At 46.4% G+C, this 23,363-nt stretch overlaps 1 protein-coding gene across 3 annotated transcripts in view; it reads right to left on the bottom strand.

Moving 5' to 3' along the window:
* MATN2 (matrilin 2) overlaps nucleotides 1-23,363 on the bottom strand; it is a 178,671-nt gene that overhangs the window by 111,610 nt on the left and 43,698 nt on the right. For all 3 annotated transcript variants that reach the window (XM_066379185.1, XM_066379183.1, XM_066379184.1), the window contains exon 3: nucleotides 6,106-6,675. In XM_066379185.1, coding sequence (XP_066235282.1) covers nucleotides 6,106-6,675 — 570 coding nt within the window. The remainder of the gene's footprint in view (nucleotides 1-6,105; nucleotides 6,676-23,363) is intronic.

Genomic DNA, 23,363 nt, shown 5'->3' with positions numbered 1-23,363 from the left:
TGAGCCAGGTGCTGCTCTGCCTTCTGTTTCAGCTCCCCGATGACAGTCAAGTGTCCTTTTCAAGGCCTACTTCATGTCATTGCTTTCTCATTTTTGTGCTTTTTGTTGGTGTTTTTCTCTTTAAAACGCTGGCTTTTAAACTGCTGGATATTGCTGGAGGTTGCTGGAGTGAACGGCGAGGGAAGTGCGTCTCGTGTTCCCAAGCGCAAGGGCTGTGAGGCGCCTTGTGGAGGAAATGCACGTGAGATAAATTTCACTCAGGCATGAGTAATGCTGCTGTGGGCTCTGTGGTCAAAGTTAATGAATCAACAATAGATATTAAATAAAGTGTCTTTAAACAGACACTGCTTTTCCCCTAGCAACACTGGTTCAGTATTTGCTAAATTCAGTGTTCTACCACTGCTGGAGCCAAGTTGCCAAGGGCACAGGGCATTCCTGAGGAGCCTTTGCGTGTCACTCTTTTCCTCCACAACGAGGGAAGTCTACAGGCTAGGAAACCAGGGACACAGCAGTTAACTGGTGCAAGGACCAAGTGAAGATCCCCGTGCCTGTCTTCTCAATGGAACCCGCAGATAAAAAAATGTCGACAGGAGATGTGAGGCAGAGAAAATGTCTGTTGGGCAGCAGACAGCACAGCGGTGAAGAAGATTGCTTCTGGAAAGAGATTAACGCTCAGCTTTGCCGCTTACTGTGAATGACCTGGTATGAATTACTTCATTTCTCTAAACTCTCACTTTCTTCACCTGTCAAATGGGGAAATTAAAAGATCTATTGAATAGAGTCTTAGAGTGACAGCTTGTTACTAAGGCGTACTTGGGCCTTGTACCATAAAAGAAATTGGAGCCAGGAAACTGTACCTTGGTGTAATGGGTTAGAAATCAGACGTGTGTTCCAGTTCCCCTCTACCTCAAACAAGCGAGGGAAGCTCAGGGAAGCTGGGCAGCTCTTTGGGGCTTATTTCTTTACCTGCAGACTAAAACCATGAACAGAGTCTAGGGACCCTCAGTACACACACTGTTTTGTCTATGCGGCGCCCCCTTCCTCTAGAAACCGCCCAAACACATGGTGACTGTGGGAGCTACTGCGCTGGTTTGAGGCACACCGCTCCTGGCTGCCACTGGGGGGGGGCAGGGTTTGACAGTCAGTTCCTTCTTGGCGTTTATGAACTAGGATGGGAAAGAGGGGCTTAAACTGTGAGCAAGTATATCTTGGGGGCTGGCGTGCTCTCTGCCCGTGGGCCAGAGGAGTCCATCAACAAGCAGAGGGAAGAGGTAGAGAGAAGGTAGGACTGTCATTCATTATTCTTCTCAGTAATTCCATGAGAACTGTAATGCACTTACACCTTTCTCAAACCGATTCAAGTTGGATTTCTACTACTCTCAACCAAAAGAACCCCAAACATTTTTACTAATGTAGAATAAAAAATCTCCATCTGTCAAGTTCTATGGATGAGTGCTCAGTGAGTCTACAAGCATCGGGCCCTAATGTCTTGCTCTCCCGTGGGCCAGGCCCTTGTGAGGTGACTGAGAGCTCTGCCTCCTCCACTGGCCTACAGTGGTCTCATTTCTTAGAAGGCCTTCTGGGTTGAAAGTGGGTCAAGGCTTTATGCTCAGAGGAAGGAATCACTAATCAGCAGGGCTGGATTTTCTTAGCTAGGAAATATGAATGTTCATAAGTGTGTATTAATGAATGCATGAATGATTAAAGCAATAATCAAAGGAGTGGTGGGGATGACTGGAAGTCTTGAAAAGAATAATTACAGGGTATGTAAAGTTACCATCTGTTGAAGTCAATCTCCTTCCCATTTAACACAACAGGGCCTCAGTAAGTGTAGACTTTGCCCAGGTCAGTTGATAAAAGGTGTGTCTTAAGAACGTTATTAGGGTGGGTCTCACATTGTGCCTGGGTGGGGTGGGGTGAAGCTATTAGAGTAAGATCAGCCAACCTCCAGGCTCCAAATACCAGGCTAAGTTGATGAAGCAGGTACCAAGAGGTTAATTAAAAGCAGCCTTGCCCAGGTTATAATGACTTTCAGAAGGCTTGGGATAAACACGCATTTTTCGGCCCCTAAATTCTGTGTCACTCCTCACTGGATGGAAATGATGGAATCGAAGGGCTGTAGGTTTTGGTCATCTTGCAGACAGGGCCTCAATTCACAGGAAACCTGGGCTCCGGGTTTCTCTGGTGGTCTCAGGGGTGGCCTGAGAAGAAAACCTCAGGAGTCCTACCCCCACCCCTGCTTTGGCGGGTGTGAGTATTCACTGCCCATGGTTACAAAGCCCATCACTGCGTCCAAGTTCACATCCATGGCCATTGAGAGCCAGAGCCAAGACTCGCACCCAGGGGCAGTCTCTCTCCAGAGCCCAATCTCTTCCTAACTGTTCAGGGAAGGTTCCTGCCTCATTCACACTGGCAGGCGGGGTCCAGCGGCGTTTCCCGGCTCTGTCTGCAGCGCCTGCTCTTCAGCCCTCTTCTCTCTGAAACCCCGGCCCCAGGTGAACCAGGGCCTCCGCCTCCCTCCCGGGCCCTTCATCAGCACTTTCCAGACCATGGGCCATGTCTCTGTTATTTATTTTATTCACATAACAAGTCTGTGAAGTAGGTGCCTCCTATAATTCCCATTTTATTGAAAAGAAAATTGAGATCATAGTGCTTCAATAACTTGTTCAAGGTCACAGAGCACCGTGGTAGAGTTGAGATGTGAACCCAGGCATTCTGCCTCAGAAGCTACACGTTTGTAACCTCACAAAATTAAGAGAGAATCTGGACTCGGCTTTCTTTTTGTTTGTTTGTTTTTCATGAAACAGAAAATAAAATGAAAATATCATTCCTTTCCTGGCGTTCTGCAGTCACCCTCCTTATATAGCCAGTAAACTCCTACTCACCTTTCAAATCTGTGTCACACACAGTGCTTCCAATGTAGCTTCTGAGGCAGAAGGCCTGGGTTCATATCTCAATAGTGCTGTGTGACCTTGAACAAGTTATTGAACCTCTGTGATCTCAATTTTCTTTTCAATAAAATGGGAATTATAAGAGGCACCTACTTCACAGACTTGTTATGTGAATAAAATAAATAACAGGCTAGTAGCTCAAAACAGCACCTGCACATATTAAAATCAATAAATGTTATTGATTATTATTATCTCCTGTTTAAAGCTCTCCTGGAGCCCTAGGTGGGCCCAGACATTTTTTCATCAGAGGTCCCCAGTGCTAGGTGACCCTCCCCAAGGCCACTGAAGTGCATATGTGGTATAGCCGACATCCCGTTTTTCTGTGATGAGAGCATCCTCCCAGCAGCCTGGAAGCCGCGGGCCTGGTGGATAAGAGCTCCGGAGCCGGGAAGACTGCAGTCTGAATCTCCAACTTGGAGACTTGAATTTGCTGTGCTTTTCTAAGCCTCCGTTCCTATTTCTGTAAAGTGAAGGTAATGATAGGACCTGCCTCATAGGCTGTTATAAGTATGAAATAAAATAATGTATGGAAAGTACCTAGCCTAGGACTAACTCAGCTGTTATTATCACAGTTCAGCTCAATGAATGTTTAAGGAACAGCTGAAACTTGCAAAGCTTCAGAGATGCCATCTGCAACTTGGAGGACACTCATGGCGGTTGCCTGATGGCAGGAGCACTGACCGAAGCTGACAGTCTGCTGGTCCTCATGTAGCTGACCAGACCATACACAACCTGGTGCTCTACAGTTCATAGCACCTGCTCACACATCTACCTCTGTGGGTAAAACCCCCATTTTACAGATTTGCTCAGAACCATGCAGCCGGCCATGCAGGTGGGGTCTCTGAGACTAGAGTCGGCTCCCCACCCCCTACCCCGTACCTGAGGTTTCCCATCAAACTCTGAGGTGAATGTCAACCTCAAAGCTGGTTTACCCCAGCACGGCCAATGGTGGAGGCTGCCATCAGAAACGCTTTGCCTTAAAAGAGGAATTTATAACTCACGGTGTGTGGTGTGTGGAGGAATAAAATGAGCAATAGCTTTGGAAGTGGAACCCACCACCTGCTGGCTGTTTGTTCTTGGGGAATCCACCTACTTAACAAGCTCACTAACCTGTAGAGAGGGAGGGGCAGTATTGTGTTGCCTCCCAGGTTCTTGGAAGGATCAAATGCAAAAACAGAAGGGAAAGGGCTTTATAAATGTCAGTTACTGTGTGATCTTTACTGCACAGTTGATCTAAGCCCCCTGGGGCCCCCTCAACCTTTGAAGACGGTTGAGTCTGCTCAGCAGAGCCCGGCAATGTGGTGAGACAGGAGCTGGTCTCCTGTGGGGTGGGGGTGGGAGTCCGTTCTCAGGCCCCACGAACTAACGAACAAACAAACAAACAGAGGGCATAGCAGCGATGTTTTCCTAGGGGTTCCAGACTAAAACGAGGTGGGAGGGGAGAGATTCACATTGCCTTTCAATTTTGCTTGTCAGAAGGAACACAGGGAAGTTTCTTCTGGGGTCAAGTCCACATCCTCGGACCCATCCGATTACCTTTCCACTTGCTGGTAGGTCCAGAGCACTTATGAAAGGACTCCTCCATTAACCTTTTCCAAAGACAAATGAATACACCCATCAAAACTGTTATGGAACCAATTTCTTTCTTAATATTTCCAGGAAAAGGGAAACATAAGTTCTTATTTATAAACATAAGGGTTTATAAATCATTTCAAGTCATAAACCTTAAAAGTGTTTGCAGTGCGTTCTACTGGGTGAAGTTTCCCAGGTGACATTGGCCCCAGCGCACCGCAGTGACAGCCCTTCTGTGGCGCCAGGGACAATGGCACTTCTGAACTTTTTCTAAGTGACACTGCAAAGAAAAAATAAATTTTCCTTCATGAAATTGATTTGTAAGTAAATCATTTGATTTTCTGAGGCTAGTTCTCATAAAGGAATTTTTTTTTTAAAAAAAGACACATCAAAGGCACACCATTCTTACTCTCTGAGGCTTCCATGGGGATGGGGGGATGAGGGGGGCGTCTAGGCTGTGTCACCTTCTGAGAACTGGTCCTCAGAGCCCCAGAGGGGCAGGTTTCCGCTCTTGGGGACTTGGAGATAAGTCTGGTCCTTGAGTTCATTCTCCACTCGTACTCCAGGGAAATACTAATCATTTCAAAATAGATATTTCCTTTTGTTTTCCCATCAAAGAAGCATGGAAGTTGTAAGGGACAGGGACCAATGGGGGTGGTAAAGGCAAGACTGGACACTGTTTACCAGGCCAGAAGGCACTTCTCCAGTTTCCAGGGAAGCCGGTGGAGCCTGGGTGGGCACACTGGGCCCCGGGCCCCTGGCCGTGGAGGAGGGACGGGAAGATACCTGCAGACGCAGGAAACTGGGGGGAGAGCATTTGACCCACTGGAATCAGCTGAGGCAGGAACCTGGGCCGGAGGTAACTGGAAGGAGTCTAGCAAGGGGAGGAGAGAGAAGCCTGTGGAGAGCAGGGGTAGAGGTCGAGAGAGGCAAGAAGACCCACAGAGTGGCAAAAGCAGCTCCAGGTCTTGGGGAGACCTACTCTTACAGAAAAGCGAGCTGGAAAGTGGGGCGGCACCTCCTGCCACGTTAACAGGTGGGACGGCACCCGGACCACACACACTGGGCCTCTGTCAGCTGGGCAAACACCAGGGCTAGCGCCGCCACGGGACAGATATGCTAGTATGCCACACCAGCAGGGAGAAATTATGCCATTATTTTTGCCCTTCCAGTCCCCTCCCTACTCCAACTCATGAATTCCAACTTAGGGAATGCCAGGACAGTTCAGTGTGCTGGAGAGAAAGTTCACCTACCTACTCTTACTCATTCTGCAGTTTGGGTTTAAACGTCCCTTCCCCGGGAAGTCTTCCTGAGCAGCCTGGACTAAGCCAGGTCCTGCCCTGGATTCTTCCTCCATTACACTGTTACAACTGCAGTTACTTACTTATTTATGTAACTTTGTGCTTATATCTGTCTTTTTCACTAGAGTGTAAACCCCCCAAAATGTTGTGTCTATCTTGGACTTTGCTGAACACCCCTTGCAGGCCCAGTACCCGCGATGCAGCAGCACAGAATGAACCCTGGAAGATAAATAAATAGATCTTAACAATGCCCCCGGAAGAGCCACAGGGGCAGGACTTACTGCACAACTTGTTCTGGAACACTGAGGTCAGCGACTCCATCTGGCTGAAGTTGGCCACCAGGAAGACGTGGTCCTCGTGAGGCTCGCTCCCAATGGCCTTCAGCGTGTTGAAGTCCACCTGGCCCACGCCAATGGCAAAGATCAGGATGCCTGTGTCCCGTGCCTTTGCAGCCACCTCAGCCACAGAGTCCTGTGGTCTCCCATCCGTCACGATCATTATGACCCGCGGCACATTCTCCCTCAGGGGCCGGGCACCCTCTGCCTCTGAGAAAGCAATGTTCAGCGCATACTGGATGGCCAGCCCCGTCATGGTGCCCGTGGATAAGTGCCTCATCCTCTTGACAGCACGCTCCACCTCAGATTTCCTCTTGAAGGTCTTGAGGGAGAACTCATTCTTAACGGTGCTGCCATATTGGAGCAGGCCCACTCTGGTGACGTCAGGGCCAATGTCCAAGAACTGTAAGATGTCCACAATGAACTCCTTGACCTTGGCATAGTCGTGGGTGTTGACACTACGGGAGCTGTCGATGATGAAGACCAGGTCTGCCCGCTTGTTTTCACAGGAGCTCTCTGGGGAAAGAGGAGAGGCCAAGTGTGTTAGAAGAGTGAAGGAAGCAGTGTAAGTTGAAAATTGTAGGGCTAGGGATCATCTTTCAAGCCTCCAATCTTCATCAGGTTTCCTTCACATTTGGAAAAGTTGTAAGGTGTGTGTGTGTGTGTGTGAAAGTTACACGTGCATGGGCATGACTGAGTAGTCATGAGTAGTGATGACAAATATTTGCTTTCACAAGATAAATGAACACTTTAGTTTCTAGAAAGTTGTCAATGCAGTTTTCAGGTAGTCAAACACAGGATCAGGGTCAAAATGACTTCGTTGTTTATTGTATGCTACAGAAGCTTGCCTGGATACTGCAGGGGGTATGGAAGAAGCCTAGCATAGGGACTAATGTCATGGAGCTTACAACCTACCAGCAGAGACTTAACTAATGAAACAAGTGAAAGAATAGCTAGTATGAAACTACTGCTGACCCAGATGCACCAAGAACAAGGATATTAGTGGGTTGGGGTCATGGAGACAGGACAGGAGTTAGACTTATGAATACACAGTGTTTGAACTGAGAGAAGGCACACATGGAGAGGGACACATGAACAGAAGCCCAAGATGGTGTGACTAGGGTGGATAACAGAATAAGTGGTGATGGAACTACCAGGAGTCACAGGTAGAAGTTAAGATGGAGGGGTGGCCTGAAGCCATTTATCAAAGGCCTTTAAATTCAGACTGAGAAATCTGTACATGATGCCACAGTGATGGGTATAATACGATTGGCATCATCTGATGTAACAACTCTTCTGTAGAGAAATTACATAATAAGAAGTCAATTGAGGCCCTGGCCGATTGGCTCAGCGATAGAGTGTCGGCCTGGCGTGCGGGGGACCCGGGTTCGATTCCTGGCCAGGGCACACAGGAGAAGCGCCCATTTGCTTCTCCACCCCTCCTTCCTCTCTGTCTCTCTCTTCCCCTCCCGCAGCCAAGGCTCCATTGGAGCAAAGATGGCCCGGGCACTGGGGATGGCTCCTTGGCCTCTGCCCCAGGCGCTAGAGTGGCTCTGGTCGCGGCAGAGCGACGCCCTGGAGGGGCAGAGCATTGCCCCCTGGTGGGCAGAGCGTCGCCCCCTGGTGGGCGTGCCGGGTGGATCCCGGTCGGGCGCATGCGGGAGTCTGTCTAACTGTCTTTCCCCGTTTCCAGCTTCAAGAAAAATACAAAAAAAAAAAAAAAAAAAGAAGTCAATTGAGTATGGCAGTGGTTTGCAAGGTGGGCGATCCAGACCCTTGTCGCACTAACCTGGCTGAGAGGGGGAGTCAGCCTCAACCAGGGCCGTGGTGGACACGGATAAGGGACCTGGCCAAGAAACGTTTCAACAAAGGACACAGTTAAATTGGACAGTGGCCAATGTTAAGTCTCGCCCTTGTCACTACAACCACCATACTTATTCCTTAAGCACCCAAGCAAGAAGGCTATACAAGGTTTGAGTCCATGGATAAAACTCACTGTGTTCTGGGAAAAGGATGATAGCGGATGAGATGAGAGACCATCTGCCTCAGAGGGTGGAAATTGGGCATTTCTGCTGGAATTTCTCAGATGTTCTGAGCTACTGCCTCTAGCCAGGGGGAGTCCCTCCTCCCTTCCCCAGACATTATAGCTAAATTCACATTTGATAGGGATTAGAAATGGGATCTCAAATGCTTGCCCTAAATCCACAGCTGCAAGAAGAAGAGAAAAAGCCAAAAATGAAACAGTGAACCCAGTCATTAAAATGAGAAATAAGAAAGGCCATGACATCATCCCATCCAGGCCAGCTTGCCAGGCTGTGACTCGCCCGAGTGCCTGAACACACAGCTCGTCCACTGTGGCCTCACAAGTCTCACAATTTTAGGGGAGGAAGCACCCCCAAATGCCAGTATCCTCGTGGGTAACCAAATTTCTGCCGTACCCACATGTAGCACTGGGTCTTGTGTGAATTTGAGGTGAGTTACTTAAACCAGAGGCCCCAGAACCTGCCTTTGAGGACTCTGGGATAAGATCAATATAAAACCTAACATTTGTAGCATGTTCTAACATCTTTCTGGAGAACTTTTATTACTACGATCTCATTTGATTTTCAGAGCTAGCTCTTGAGAAAGGAGCTAGACATATACACTCATTGGATAGATGAGGAAATGGAGGTGCTGAAGGTTTGAAAACCTCTTATAATTTAGAAGAATAAAAACTATATGGAGACAACACTAATACCCATTTCATTGGGTGGTTGTGAAAATTTAAGAAAAACTTTGAGCCTTGAGGGGTGTTCACCCTGCAAGGCATCTAGAGGGGGTGCTTTTTTCTAGTTTTCCTGAAGGGTCTAAGGTCTAGCACATAGCCCTGGGTCGGAGCAATGGATGACAGACCCACAGGTCCACGTAAGAAGGCAAGATCCAAGAGCAAAGGCTGACCCCTTTCTAGGAGCCTCACCTGCCCCACCCTGAAGTCTTCCACCTTTGATGTGTGAACTTAGTTCAGGAAGAATGTGGTCCAGTGATTTCCACCTGCTGAGAACCGGAACCAGGCTCAGACCCTGCCCCAGAGGGGGATTTTCACTGGAGGCTCCTCGGAAGGGAAGAAGGGAGACAGCAGCCTGTCCCCTCTCCTCTTCTCTGGAAATAAAGAGTGAGTCCTCCTCAGACTAGGATTCTTACTGTGGGTCTTAGTCACAGTGTTAACATCCCACCAAGCATTACAATCAATTTACAGGGAAGCTTTGGAAATTCCACAGCGAATTATGTACTAAATCAATTCGTTCTTGTCAAAATAAACGGGTAGTTTTCACAATGCCTGGACATTTACAAAAATACTACAAAGGTTCAAAATGTTGTTGGCTGTTACAAGGGAGCTTTTTTTATGAGTTGAAAATGGGTCCTGGCAGCCCAAGTGTCCAAGTCTTCTTCAAGACATCTCCTCAGGTCCCTTGAGGGCTCACAAGCACAGTCTCACAACTTGTCCCTGAAAGGGCCAGTTCAGTGATTCTCAAACTTCAAGTGTCTTCCAGTTCCCTGGAGGACTCGTTAAAAACTAAGACCAGTTGGCCACACACACGCATGCGCACGCGCACACCGAGTTTCTGATTCTATAGGTGGTACCTGAAAATTTGCATTTCTAACAAGTTCCCAGGTAATGCAGCTGCTCCAAGGGACATACTCTGAGAACCACCAGTTCAAGTACTAGAGAGCTATTCAGTGAAAAGAAGTTCTGGCAGGTCATGACCTCACTATCTCACTGGGAATTCCCCAAAGTGGGAAACTAGTCTCATCCACCTGTGTAGCCATGCAGTTGGGAATACATTAAGTTCTCAGTTAACATTTGTGAATTAAATGAGGTTCAGGGACTCATAGACTAATACAATCTTTAGAGATGGAGGGGTCAAATAGAGTCTAAGTCACTCACTTTTCAAAAGGGGAAACTGAAGTTCAGAGGTGACTCTATGCCCACAAAGTCTGATGGCTCATTAAGGTCATACTGGGGACTACACTGGTGCCCTTTCCACCATTTTATGGCAGGTACCTTGAAAATTTCCTCAAAACAACATGAGCTGGCATTACAACATGAGTTTTGTAAACACTTGAGGGCACTCCGGAATATTTTCTGTGAAGAACCCAATAGCTTCTCCATATGGGGACTGTTGAGAGATGTTTCCATACAATGACTCTTCTCTGTGCGTGTTCCTTTCACACAATGGTTCTGATAAATGGCATCTCTGTCTCTTTAGCTTGGGAGAACATACAATGATCTTCCTTCTGGACCCTCACAACAGACTTTCAAAAGCAACTGGAAGAGGGTTTGTGAACATATCCTAAAATGTCATCCCTTGAACCTTAAAGTGACAGTGTGGACCCTGTCAAAAGCACTTCCAGTACCATCAGCTTGATTCCAAAGCCCACACATTGACCAAACTGAGTGTCTCTTGCCCTTGCAGTGAGGGTGAACTTGAGCCAGGACCATTTTAAGCAGTATTCCCACCCCAGCAGAATTATAGCGCACAACCTTGGAACAATTTCCTCCTTTCAGGGTTACTGATTTGTCGCTAACCAGCCTCCCTACTCTGGCTAAATTCAATCGTGACCATGTAATTGTACAGTAATATTTGCCTGGGAAGATCTGGGCATGTCTGGAGAAGGCAGTAATATGAATCTCTGTGATAAGGGTCAAATGATGTAATCCGGAGACGGAAAGGGAGCTGCAAATGCTCAGTGAGACAGCAGTCGAGTCCTGTGATCTCGGAGCAAGTCTGGCCTCTGCCACTTTCCGTCCACGTGATCTTGAGCCTCTCCTTCACCTCTCTGGCCCATCGTCGCTGCTCTGTGCAATGGGGATAATACCTCATGGATCTGTTCTAAGACTCAAAAGAGACTACAGTAATGACTTATAGCTACTGTGTATTGAGTACTTATAAGTACTAGGCCTTGTTCCGACACTTTCCATATGTTGGCTTATTTATTTTTCACACCCACCTTAGGGAGTAGGTACTGTTACTATTCCCATTTTGCAGAGGAGGACAGTAAGTCTAGAAAAGTTAAATAACTAGCTCGAAGTCTCATACTTAGGCAGTTAAGGAGCAGGGATCTGACTGCCAACTATCTTGACTGGCTCCAGAGCCCATGCAATGCTCAGAAAGGATTTTGTCCTTTCAGACTTGCCATTCCAGCGTACTCGAGATGTACCAGGGCTGCACCGACTCTCTGGGGTCAGTTCTTTCCTTCCCTGTATTCACAGGGCCCAAAAGCTATGGCCCATATTTGCCTGCCTCCTACCAAGTGCTTCTCCTCTGCTAAATGTCTATTTGTGTGTTGTTGTTTTATTATTTAATAAAATGATGAAAACAGATGCCTGCCTTCCTGAATAGCAGTGGCCCAGTAAGTCAGGTTGCTAATCGTTCCCATTCTCATTCTCTTAACAAGTGCTTATGGAGAAATTAGTAGAAGCACAGCCAACAGGAGACTGAAGTATGGGACAGGTGAGATGGGGAGCCGGGGCCCTGGATCTTTAAGGGAATGGGGGGAACAGGAGGGATACGGCCTAGACAATAGGCAAATGCCCAGGGCTCAGTGAGGGAGGGAAATGGATTTCAGAAAATATGCTATTTCATACCAATTCCCAGCAAAGTTCCCACAAGGAGATGGTTTGTGGGCATTAAAAAAAAAGAAGTGTAGAAAACTGAATAATACAAGTGAAAAACGTAACTATTTGTAGGACAGTGCAAGAGTATATGGATAAGGGAACTAGAGTATGATTTCTGGGAGGTCTTCAAGGCTGACTTGAGGATGCTGACTGTGAAACTGAAACAAGGCCAATAACACAGTGTTTTGCTCTAGCCACACTCAGCTGTACAGGTAGAGGGGGAAAGCAGGCACAAGTGGATTAAACCAGGGCTGGCAGTCAAGCAAGAGTGATGAATCAGGAGAGCGGCAAAGGCAATCGACAGGGAGACTCTAATGTCTTCCTGAGGGATTAAACTCAGAGGGCAGAGAGTAGAGGAAATGAGGGGGTGAAGGACAGAGAAGGAGCAGGATCAGTGAACTAAAAGTCCAGATAAGGTCACAGGATTACTGAAGTTGGAATACTAGAAGGCATTAGAAGGGGTGAGCTGGGAGGATAGGAAGTTTAAACTGAGATTGTGACAGGACTGCAATTATTATGATCACAGGGTCAAGAATAGGATAAGAGAGGCAATGGCTAAGATATGGTAGAGGACAAGAATATTGGAGAAAAGGAAGTCAGAGCTGTTGAAGAATCATTCATATGGATATTGAAATCACCGAGAATTATGACAAAAGTAATGTTGGAAAAAGTGGCAGTGAGCCAGGAACTAAAATTGTTCTAGGAATAATCACCGAGTTTTTAAAATTCCCTAAGAAGGACCAGAAACACTATAAAGCAGATGAAAATGTCATAAAGATAAACAGAGAAAAAACTGGCTCATTGAAAGTTTCAAAGGAAAACTGGGGAGAAAAATTAAGGCTGCTTTATGATGAGACAGAGAGAGAGAGAGAGAGAGAGAGAGAGAGAAACCATTATTATTATGAGCCAGCAAAAATTTAAGGAGAGGAAAGAACATACACAATTTATGGGGTTTTTTTTTGTTTTTTTTTGTTTTTTTTTGTTTTTTTTTTGTTTTTTTCATTTTTCTGAAGCTGGAAACGGGGAGAGACAGTCAGACAGACTCCCGCATGCGCCCGACCGGGATCCACCCGGCACGCCCACCAGGGGCGACGCTCTGCCCACCAGGGGGCGATGCTCTGCCCATCCTGGGCGTCGCCATATTGCGACCAGAGCCACTCTAGCGCCTGAGGCAGAGGCCAAGGAGCCATCCCCAGCACCCGGGCCATCTTTGCTCCAATGGAGCCTTGGCTGTGGGAGGGGAAGAGAGAGACAGAGAGGAAAGCGCAGCAGAGGGGTGGAGAAGCAAATGGGCGCTTCTCCTGTGTGCCCTGGCCGGGAATCGAACCCGGGTCCTCCGCACGCTAGGCCGATGCTCTACCACTGAGCCAACCGGCCAGGGCCCACAATTTATGTTTTTATTCCTAGATAGGATGAATCAGGCACATCAGGATTTTATAGTTTGGGTCTCAGCAAGGCAAATAATTAACTCTAATGAAGAAGAAATGCAGATTCCACATATGTATATTAGCTACATAAAGCCAGTCATTCAACAAATATTTAGTGTGTACCTATTGTGTGTCAGGCTCTGGGAATATGATGAAGGAAAAACTCCCAATTGTGAAAGGCAGGCATACGGACAAATAATAATAGGATACAATGAAATAGGTAGACCCAAAAAAGATAGAGTGCTCAGCGAGGGGCTGGGGGAGGATGGCTGATTATCTCTCTGCATGACTACCCAAGCTCTGGGGCAGGCTGAACAATGCTCCACCTTCTTTTTTTCTTGTCTCTGTCAGACATTGCTCTCCTACTCAGCTTGGATTCAGCCTCAGGATCCTCTATAATGCTGCCCCCCACATACTTCTGTGCCAATCAGAGTTGGCACATGAAATTGGATCGGTTTACCAACCTGGTTTTAGTGTCTGGTGCTCTTCAACAAAAATTAAAGTACTCAGTCCTGGCCGGGTGACTCTGTGAGCAAACCATCGTTCCCCCTCCCCGAGAGGGAACACCAGGGTTGCAGGTTGGATCTCCAGTCAGGGCATGTAGAGTAGCAATCAATGACTGCACAGCTAAATGGAACAACTACGTGGAACAATGAGTTGATGCTTCTCTCTCTCTCTCTCTCTTTCTCTGCCCCTTCCTCTCTCTCTCTCTCTCTTTCAAATCAATGGGAAAATAAAAAATAAAAAAAGATTGGCATACCCAATTTTATCTACCTTCTAAGAAACTGAAAAAAGGTAAATTAGCTAATTATATATTTGGCCTTGAACAACACAAGTTTGAACTGCACAGGTCCACTTATGCATGAATTTTCTTCAATAAATAATGTAAACATATTTTCTCTACCTTATATGTTTAATAATATTCTCTTCTCTCTATCTCACTTTATTTTCAGTATTTATATAGTATATAATACATATAACACACAAAGTATGTGTTTTATCAACTGTCTGTGTTATTGGTTAGGCTTCTGGTCAACACCAAGTTGTTAGTAGTTAAGCTTTGGGGAAGTCAAAAGTCATACACAAATTTTCAACTGCCACGTTGGTGCTTCTGTGCTGTTCACGAGTCCATTATACTTATGAGACACTGATTATTAGTGCTAACATTATTTTTCAATGAGAAATAAAAAGGGCAGGCAGACAAGACTCGCCACATCAACAATCAGGACATAAACTTCCAGATAAAACCACATTTATGATGCAGGGCTGTTAGGTGGGCAGTGGGTCAGAGCAAAAAAAATGGAAAGATCATATGAATTAGTCTCTTCAAACTGTAAAAGTGGTACATATTCACCATTATAAGAATATAAAATAGCTCATGGAAATTGCATCCCATGGGTGTTTGATTTACATGAATTGCACTATATGGGCTGGTCAGAGAAAGAAAGAGACACAGACAACGGAGAGAAAAGACTACCACACAACATAGCACTGCAATGTTATCCCCATGACCACCTGCCCACAGACGCCTGAGATGTGGCCCCTGCAGCCACCTCATATGGTTCTGTCCCCAGGTGTCTCCAGACTATAACTAGCTCTTAATGATTACAGATGAGTTCCTGGCTATTTTGGAGGCAATTTGGACTTTCTTTGATTTTGGCCCCCAGTGTAACTTAACCTGCAAGTCCCCTGTATTTAGGACATTTGGTTAGGGTACCATGATCCTTGGCCAGGGCTGGAAAAACCACAGTCGATTCTTACTTCTCCCATCCAAGTATTAACCAGGTCCAACCCTGCTTAGCTTCCGAGATCAGACGAGATCGGTCGCGTTCAGGGTGGTATGGCCATAGATGATTCTTATTTCTCCAATTTCCTCACTAGTCAAGTCACCAGCTGCCGCATTACCTCGTTCTAGACAACGTACAATGCACTTGATGAGCTATGGCTTTATTTGAGTCAGTTATGCTCTACTCACATCTTCCTAAAAACCACTGGGGAACACCCTGAAAACTTGATTTTATTATATTAGGGAGACACCCTGGACTTCTTAATAGGATCTAAGACATATCTTGGACTCATTAGCAAATCATTCCCCGCTTGGCAACATTTTCCAGACATTTGTCCAAATGTGGGAGGCATTTGTGATCCTCTCTACACCACAACATACAATGCTGGGAGGAAATGCTAGTAAGTTAAATAACAGAGTCAGGACCAAAATAGAGTTCTGAGGGCTGGAGTCGAAACTAACAAGATGGCCTGACCAGGCAGTGGCTCAGTGGATAGACCATCAAACTAGGACGTGGAGGACCCAGGTTCGAAACCCTGATGCCGCCAGCTTGAACGTGGGCTCATCCAGCTCGAGTGTGGGCTCACCAGCTTGAGTGAAGGGTCGCTGGCTTGAGCGTGGGATCATAGACATGACCCCATGGTCACTGGCTTGAGCCCACGTTCACTGGCTTGAGCAAGGGGTCACTTGCCCAGCTATAGCCTCGCCCTCAGTCAAGGCACATATGAGAAAGCAATCACTGAACAACTAAGGAGCTGCAACAAAGAACTGATGCTTGTCATCTCTCTCCCTTCCTGTCTGTCTGTTCCTAGCTGTCCCTCTCTCTCTATCAAAAAACAAAAACAAACAAACAAAAAAAACTAACTAACAAGATGAACCTAATTGGTATAAATGTCAAGCCCTACATGTAAGGCTCAAAAAACTAACTGTTTACCCCACAGGAAAGGAGACATGATTGACCCTAGTCACATGATAAAATCTTAAACCAGATGGCAAATCCCAAGCCTTGCACGTTGCCCTCAGGCTCCCAGCCCCAGAACCTGGGAGACACCCCCAGCCTCAAAATCAAAGCTTATCCACACGATTCCTCTCAATACAACACCCCAAGTTCTTACTGCCTAGTGCCTGGCAGAGCTTGGGGAATGAAACCTACTTACCAAGAAGACCCTTTTTCACTCCCCCCACCTGATCCTGCCTGTCGACAAGGCCCCCATCACCTCATCAACAGCTTTCCTGACCTGGGAGAGTAGTGACTCTCCCAACAAACAGACCTTACCCTTCCTATCTTTACAGCAGAACTTTCCTATATATGAATATTTCGGTGAGTTTCACTGATCAGAGTTACAATAGCTGCTTTCGGCAGCTGGAAGTTCTTAGTATAAATGAGCCTCAGGATACTGTTTCATCAGAGCAATTTCTTCAAAAGCCACTATCCTAAGGGTCACTGACAGCAAGATCACTGACATTCACGGGAGAATGAACTAAAGAACGTTTGGCCTCCTGGACCAGCTCAACACTCCCTTCCCTATACCCCAGTGATATCAAAAAGTTTGCAGTTCCCTACACACCATCCCCTCTTAGTTGCCTCCTCAGTTTAAGACTGGACTTTGTGATCACCTAATTTTTTAAGTGAGAAGAGGGGAGATAGAGAGACAAGACTCCCGCATGCGCCCCGACCAGGATTTACCAGGCAACCCCCGTCTGGAGACGATGCTCAAATCAACTGAGCTATCCTCAGTACCTGAGGCTGACACTCAAACCAACTGAGCCACTGGCTGTGGGAAGAGAAGAGGGAGAGAAGGGGGAGAGAGAGAGGGAGAGAAGCAGATGTTTGTTTCTTCTGTGTGTCCTGACTGGGAATCGAACCTGGGACATCCATATGCCAGGCTGACGCTTTATCCACTGACCCAACCAGCCAGGGCACGATTACCTATTTTTGAAAACCTTCCCTTGATGGGCCCTCTCGGTCAAGACCCAAGACTCTGTACTTGTAATTGTCCAGGTGATTCTTGGGCACAACAGATCTGAGAACTCTATCCAAAGGGGCATCGGAACCTGAGAGACCATCTGTCACAGAGCCAGGAGTCCAGAGGAGAAGGCGATGTCAGGGGACTCCTTTCTGTGACCCACCCACAACCAGAAGTGACCTTGTATATACAGCGAGCATACATCCTGGATTCTCTTTGGTGTTTTCTCATCCACATTCTGTTTAATGTGTATGTAAGATATGTCCTGACTTTCAATTAGGTTCAGAAAATAAACAAGGTGGGCACCACTATTACCCTGACTTATAGGTGAGGACACTGAGGCTTAAAAGGCTAAATAATGAGTCTACGGGCACAGAGAGTATGAGTGATGGTGGAACAGGGACTTCAAACCCAACCAGTCTGGTTCTAGTACCTTCATTTTTAGCTTTGTTTTCCAGTAGGTGACCTAGAGTGAAGAGTCTTCTCGGAACAGGAAAATGTCCCAGAGAAGAATGTTACCTGATAACCTCCCAGTTACCAGTTAACACATTCATTCCCAGATAAATGTGGGCAGGACCACAAACAGACTGGAATAAGATGCAGGAGTTAAAGCTTAACTCAAGACATACTCGCTAAAGTCTAAATGGCCTCTTCATCCTCCGCCATGGGCCAGTGCCCTGGGGCATCACTGCTGTGAGCTCCAGAGATGCCCCTGCTGCACCTCCCCAAGTCCAAACGCGCCTCTGCTTCACCAGGTAGTGATGGCAGTAAGCACAATTAGTAACTTAACATGCAGTGATGTCACCCCCAAGATACCATATTTACTGGCCTGCAAGCCCCCTCAACCACAGTGCAAACCTATGAGGGCATGACTGGTCCTTACTCACCCCCGCTTCACCAACCCCTTGCTCTGGCACGCAGAAGGCAGTGAACTGAGGGCACTATGGACAGAATGCGATGTGGGGGCTGTGGGGATGTTGACATGAAGATGCACTCCCTGGCCTCGAGGGGCTTACAGTCCAGGGGGTCAGCAAGACAAGCATACAAATGACTGCAAAATGAGGCAGGGTAAATAAAGTATTTTTTGATAATCCTAATCATAACATACACTTAGCCCAAAGAGCCCCAATCACAAAGAACAGTCACTAGAAATTGTACTTCTGAATGAGGAGTCATGAACCCTCATTGATATAGCAAATGCAGTAGTCCCCCTTATCTGAGGTGTCCTGAAGTCAACTGACTAAAAATAGTAAATGGAAAATTTCAGAAGTAAAAAATTCATAACTTTTCTTTTCTTTTTCTTTTTTTTTTTTTTTGCGCAAGGGAAAGACAGACAGGTAGAGAAAGAGATGAGAAGCATCAACTCGTAGTTGCATCATTTTAGTTGTTCATTGATTGCTTCTCAATATGTGCCTTGACCAGGGGGCTCCAGCCAAGCTAGTGACCCCTTTCTCAAGCCAGCAACCATGGGATCACGTCAGTGATCCCACACTCAAGCCTGCGACCCCATGCTCAGGCTGGCAACCTCGGGGTTTTGAACCTGGGACTTCAGCATCCCAGGTTGATGCTCTATCCACTGCACTTCCGCTGGTCAGGTGACAATTAATAACTTTTAAATTCTATGCCATTCTGAGTAGCACAATAAAATCTAGCAACGTTCAACCTGAGAAGTGAATCAACCTTTGTCCAGTGTATCCACACTCTATACTCCCTGCCTGTCAGTCTTTAGTAGCTAAGTCTCAGTTATCAGGGAAAGAGACCACATTCACATAACTTATTATAGTATATTGTTATAACTCTTCTATTTTATTATTAGTTATTATTATTAATTTCTTGCTGTGCCTAATTTATAAGTTAAACTTCATTGTATGTATGTACAGTATAGAAAAAAATGTACTATATAAAGGATTTGGTACTATCCATAGTTTCAGGAATCCACTGGGGGTCTTGGAACATATTCCCACGGATAAGGGATGCCCACTGTAATCTCTCTACCTCTTGGACAACTATGGAGAATAGAAGTAACAATATACATCCAGATGGGGGTGATTTTCGTGGTTTCCCCACACATACATCCTGCCCTGAATGCCTGGTGGGAGAAGAGAGAAAGCAGACAGTGACTGGGGGAAAGAACATTGTGTCTAGCCAGGCCCCCTGTTCTTCCAGAGACACTCTGGTTTTCTCCTCTTGGCTCTATGCATCTTATCAGAGACCCAGTTGTCTCAACGGGCTGTGTGAAAAGCCACTGATACCATTCAAGTCACCACATACCATGTGCTTCTCTCAAGAACACACAAGATATGGTTGAAATGTCAACCTTTATTCTATTAAGTTCTTTTCAACATCTACAAGCAGAACAAAAGTTCACAGGCAAGTCTCTGGCCGGGTGACTTTGCAGATAGAGTGTCACCCTGGCACACTGAGGTCGTGGGTTCCATCCCCAGTCAGGGCACATACAAGAAGCAACCAATGAGTGCACGACTAAATGGAAGAACTAAATGAAACAGTGAATTGAGACTTCTGTCTCTCTCCCTTCTTCTATCTCTGTCTCTCCCTTCATTTTTCTCAAATAAATGGGGGAAAAAGTTCACCGGCAAATGTTGAAATGTCAGTATTGTTAAGTTTGCTATGTGCACCTTTACCAGCAATTTTCAAGAAGAGCATTTGCAGAGCAGAGAGAATGGTGTCCTAGCAGAGACGGATTCCCTCTGGCTGTGGAGATACACACTGCGAGGCTTTTATGCAGAATGTACCCGCCTATGTCACGACTAGGTTTTTCTGTAAGTTTCTTTGTTTTTGTTATTAAAGAAGGTTCTGGCGAGTGAGCCTGCATCTCCGTATAGCAGTGGTGTTCCATAAATTGGAGACATGGGCCAGTGGGGCCCCGAGGAATTCTGGATTGACACTAGCTCAAATTTCAGTTGTCCCTGCTGACTGTCATAAATTCCTTCAGGAACACAGCTCTCTAAGGCCCTCAGGTAGTGTGCACTAACGAGCCAGCAAAATGGAAAAGAAAGAAAGAAGAAAAAAAGCATGCCACATCACACCAGGCTCCTCTTCTGACACCATCTGGGGTTCAACAACTGCAGTTTCCAGAACCCTGGACAATTTTCTCTGTGCGGGAGCCAAAGAGAAAGCTGCCCCAGGTTAACCCTGGAGAAAGCAGTTTATAGTAAACTGGCTTTCCTCGCAAGGTAAAGCAGTTTGCTCAAGTTTCATTACAGAAAAAAAGTCTTCTCTAAGTTTATCTTACAAATAGGCTTTCTCATAACTGATAAAGAGAAGTATAAAGAAGCCCTGAAATAGTTGTTTGAAACCCCACTGGCCTTATATTACAGAATAAGTTTGGCATTCTCTATCAAACCCTCACCATCGTCCTTCATTTCTCAACTTGAGAAATGATTCATGTCTTAGAATTGTAATCTAATCCACACACACACACACACACACACACACACACACACACCTTGCCTGTCCCCCAGTACTAGACAGTAACGAAAGTACTGGGAAACAGGTGATTTCTTCTCTGGGCAAAGTGAAAAACAGCATAAGTGGCTTTTAAAAAGCAAACTGGCATTTGACCCATAGGAGCAGTTTAACTCAAGCAACTGCCTCATCTGCTTTCTGAGAAATCCCCAAATGGAAGCCAGCAGCAGAGCCGAGACCTGTGAATAGCAATGCAGTGTTGGACAGAGACGAGAGCCAGAGGGAGACGCCCTGACACGTCCAGCCTCGCTCCACGCAGTCCTGCAGCCCTCTCCCTTGCAGGGGCGGGTGCAGAACGCACAGGGGCGAAAGGCTCCACAGCCCTCGATGCGCACGGGCAAAGCTGGTCTCTGAGACACTTCTCTCATGGTTTTGGTTTGGTCGAGTTATGCAGTGATAAAACCTCTCTGGGCTAAGAGCTGGGGATGTAGTACACGAACTGAGCTCAGCCTCGGAGGAGCTTATGACCTTGTAGAGCAGAGGTCCCCAACCCCCGGGCCGCGGACCGGTACCGGTCCATGGGCCATTTGGTACCGGTCCACAGAGAAAGAATAAATATCTTACGTTATTTCCGTTTTATTTATATTTAAGTCTGAACGATGTTTTATTTTTTAAAAATGACCAGATTCCCTCTGTTACATCGTCTAAGACTCACTCTTGACGCTTGTCTTGGTCACGTGATATATTTATCCCTCCCACCCTAAAGGCCGGTCCATGAAAATATTTTCTGACATTAAACCAGTCTGTGGCCCAAAAAAGGTTGGGGACCACTGTTGTAGAGAAGACAGATCATAAGGTTCATAAAAGCATGAGCAACTAGAGCACTGATCCCAGCATGGTGGGTAGGGAGATACCCAGAGAAGCTGACAGGTCCAATATTACATTATTTTATAGTATTCTGTTATAGGAGGAGCAGGTACTGGCCAGGCAGAGTTGGGGTGGGCATTTTAGGCAAAGGGTCAGCATGAGACAAGGCCTGGAGGCCAGAGCAGAGTGGGTGCATGTGTGCATGGATTACTGCAGGTGGTGAGGTGTGGCTGAATCTTACAGGACAGCGTGGGGATGACAGGCATGTAGGGAAGCCAATGGGGAACCACTGACGGGTTTTTAATGTGGCCATTCTCCTTTAGGGAACATTCTAAGGGCTTCTGACTCAGCCCAGACTTCACTCTCTCTGTCCCTGGCCCAACCCAGAGCTAGTCTCTCCAGGTCTCCCTTCTTTGTTTCCCTCCCATCCGAGAACCCAGCCTGGTCTCACATGTAAATTAACATTTGCTGTGTATACACTAACAAAGAAGGCACCAGAGAGAATTTCAAGCCAATTCCTTTGTCTTTAGAAGTCAAGCATCTGCGCCTTTGTTATCTGACCCTGGAGTTTGTCTACCTGAAGGACTTTCAGCTGGTGGAGCAGATGATTTGGGTCAGAGATTGGGCCCTTTCAGCTCATCCCTCTCAGATGTCCAACTCCTCTATCTCTATTACAATTCCAATTTCAAATGAAATAACTATCGATTGAATGTCGACTGGCACTCAGTATGAACTCCGGCATCTTTCTATGAGTCTCCCAGTACTACAGAAGCTAAATGGACAGGAACCACACTCCCCAGACTCTGCTGCAGCTAGAGTTCTAGGTGAGAATTATGTAACACCAACTAGGTATACTCACAGAGTCAGAGGGGAGATGAAGCTGCCTCTGCAGGCGAGCAAGGTTGCAGTAAGGCAGACTTGGTATTCTAGCATCTGCTGGAAGCTGCCTCTGCAGGCGAGCAAGGTTGCAGTAAGGCAGACTTGGTATTCTAGCATCAGATGACCAGCTTCACAGATATAGTTATGGTGGCAGCAGTATCCTGACCCCAGCAATGGGTTTTTGTGTGATGGCCCTGGACTCCCATTCCCCCAACTTTTCCAACAACTATGTAAGCACCTAATTTCCTGTATGAAATCTCTTTCTGCTTAAAGTACCTAGAGAGCTTTGCTTCCTGCACCGGCCCTTGGGTTCCTCTCAGCTCCTCAATATATCTGTCTTCCTCATGCGCCTCTCATCCACAGTGGGTTCTTGCTGAGAACTCCAAATACGTGGGAACAAAAAAATATAACTGGGCGTACTCAGTCTGCTTCACAAAGCTCACCAGAAGGCCTCCTCCATCCGAGCTTTGTGAAATGAGGCCAACTCTCCTCCCTCCCCTGAAACCTCTGCAGGCCTCCCTCCCTCCTTCTGCCTACAGTGACGCCCCCAAGCACCTAGACTGTTCTCACTATTCCCTTGGAAACTTGTCCTCTCTCCCCACTGATATACAGTGCCTCATTTCCTCCATTTTTACTGAACCCGGCTTAGGGTTCCACTCCCTGAAATACACTGAGATGGAAGATCACTGAGCCCGCAGTTTGTTCCCTCATCACTCACCGTGCTTGAATGAGTGCTCAGCTCCAGCTGCTGTAGGTGACTCCCTTACGCTTAACACCAAATGTCAGGGTTGCCATGGAAGTCAGAAATAACATTTTAGGAATCCCTTACACCCTTGGTGACTTTGGTTTCTAGGCAATTTTACAAACAGTTTTTCTTACAGCTAATCATGAAGATGAAGATCAGTTAATAAGACCACAGAGTTTAATGAACTGAAACGGTATTTCTTACAGACCTGATATCGTATTTCCCCATATATAAGACGCACTCTTTTTCAAAAAACTTGGGGTCTAAAAACTGTGTGTCTTATACAGTGGTTGTAGGTTTTTTTTTACTTGCACTTCCTGCTTTTTTGCTTGGATGAGGGTTGTATGCATTTTATGATGAATAAAACTTGAGTTCAATGACTTTACGTAATACAATATTTTTCAAATTTTGGGCTCCAAAATTAAGGTGTGTCTTATACATGAGAGTGTCT

Source organism: Saccopteryx leptura, chromosome 3, assembly GCF_036850995.1.
Source record: "Saccopteryx leptura isolate mSacLep1 chromosome 3, mSacLep1_pri_phased_curated, whole genome shotgun sequence".
Lineage (NCBI taxonomy): Eukaryota > Metazoa > Chordata > Mammalia > Chiroptera > Emballonuridae > Saccopteryx > Saccopteryx leptura.
Note: the sequence above shows the minus strand (reverse complement) of the source record. Positions and strands in the feature narration are given on the sequence as shown.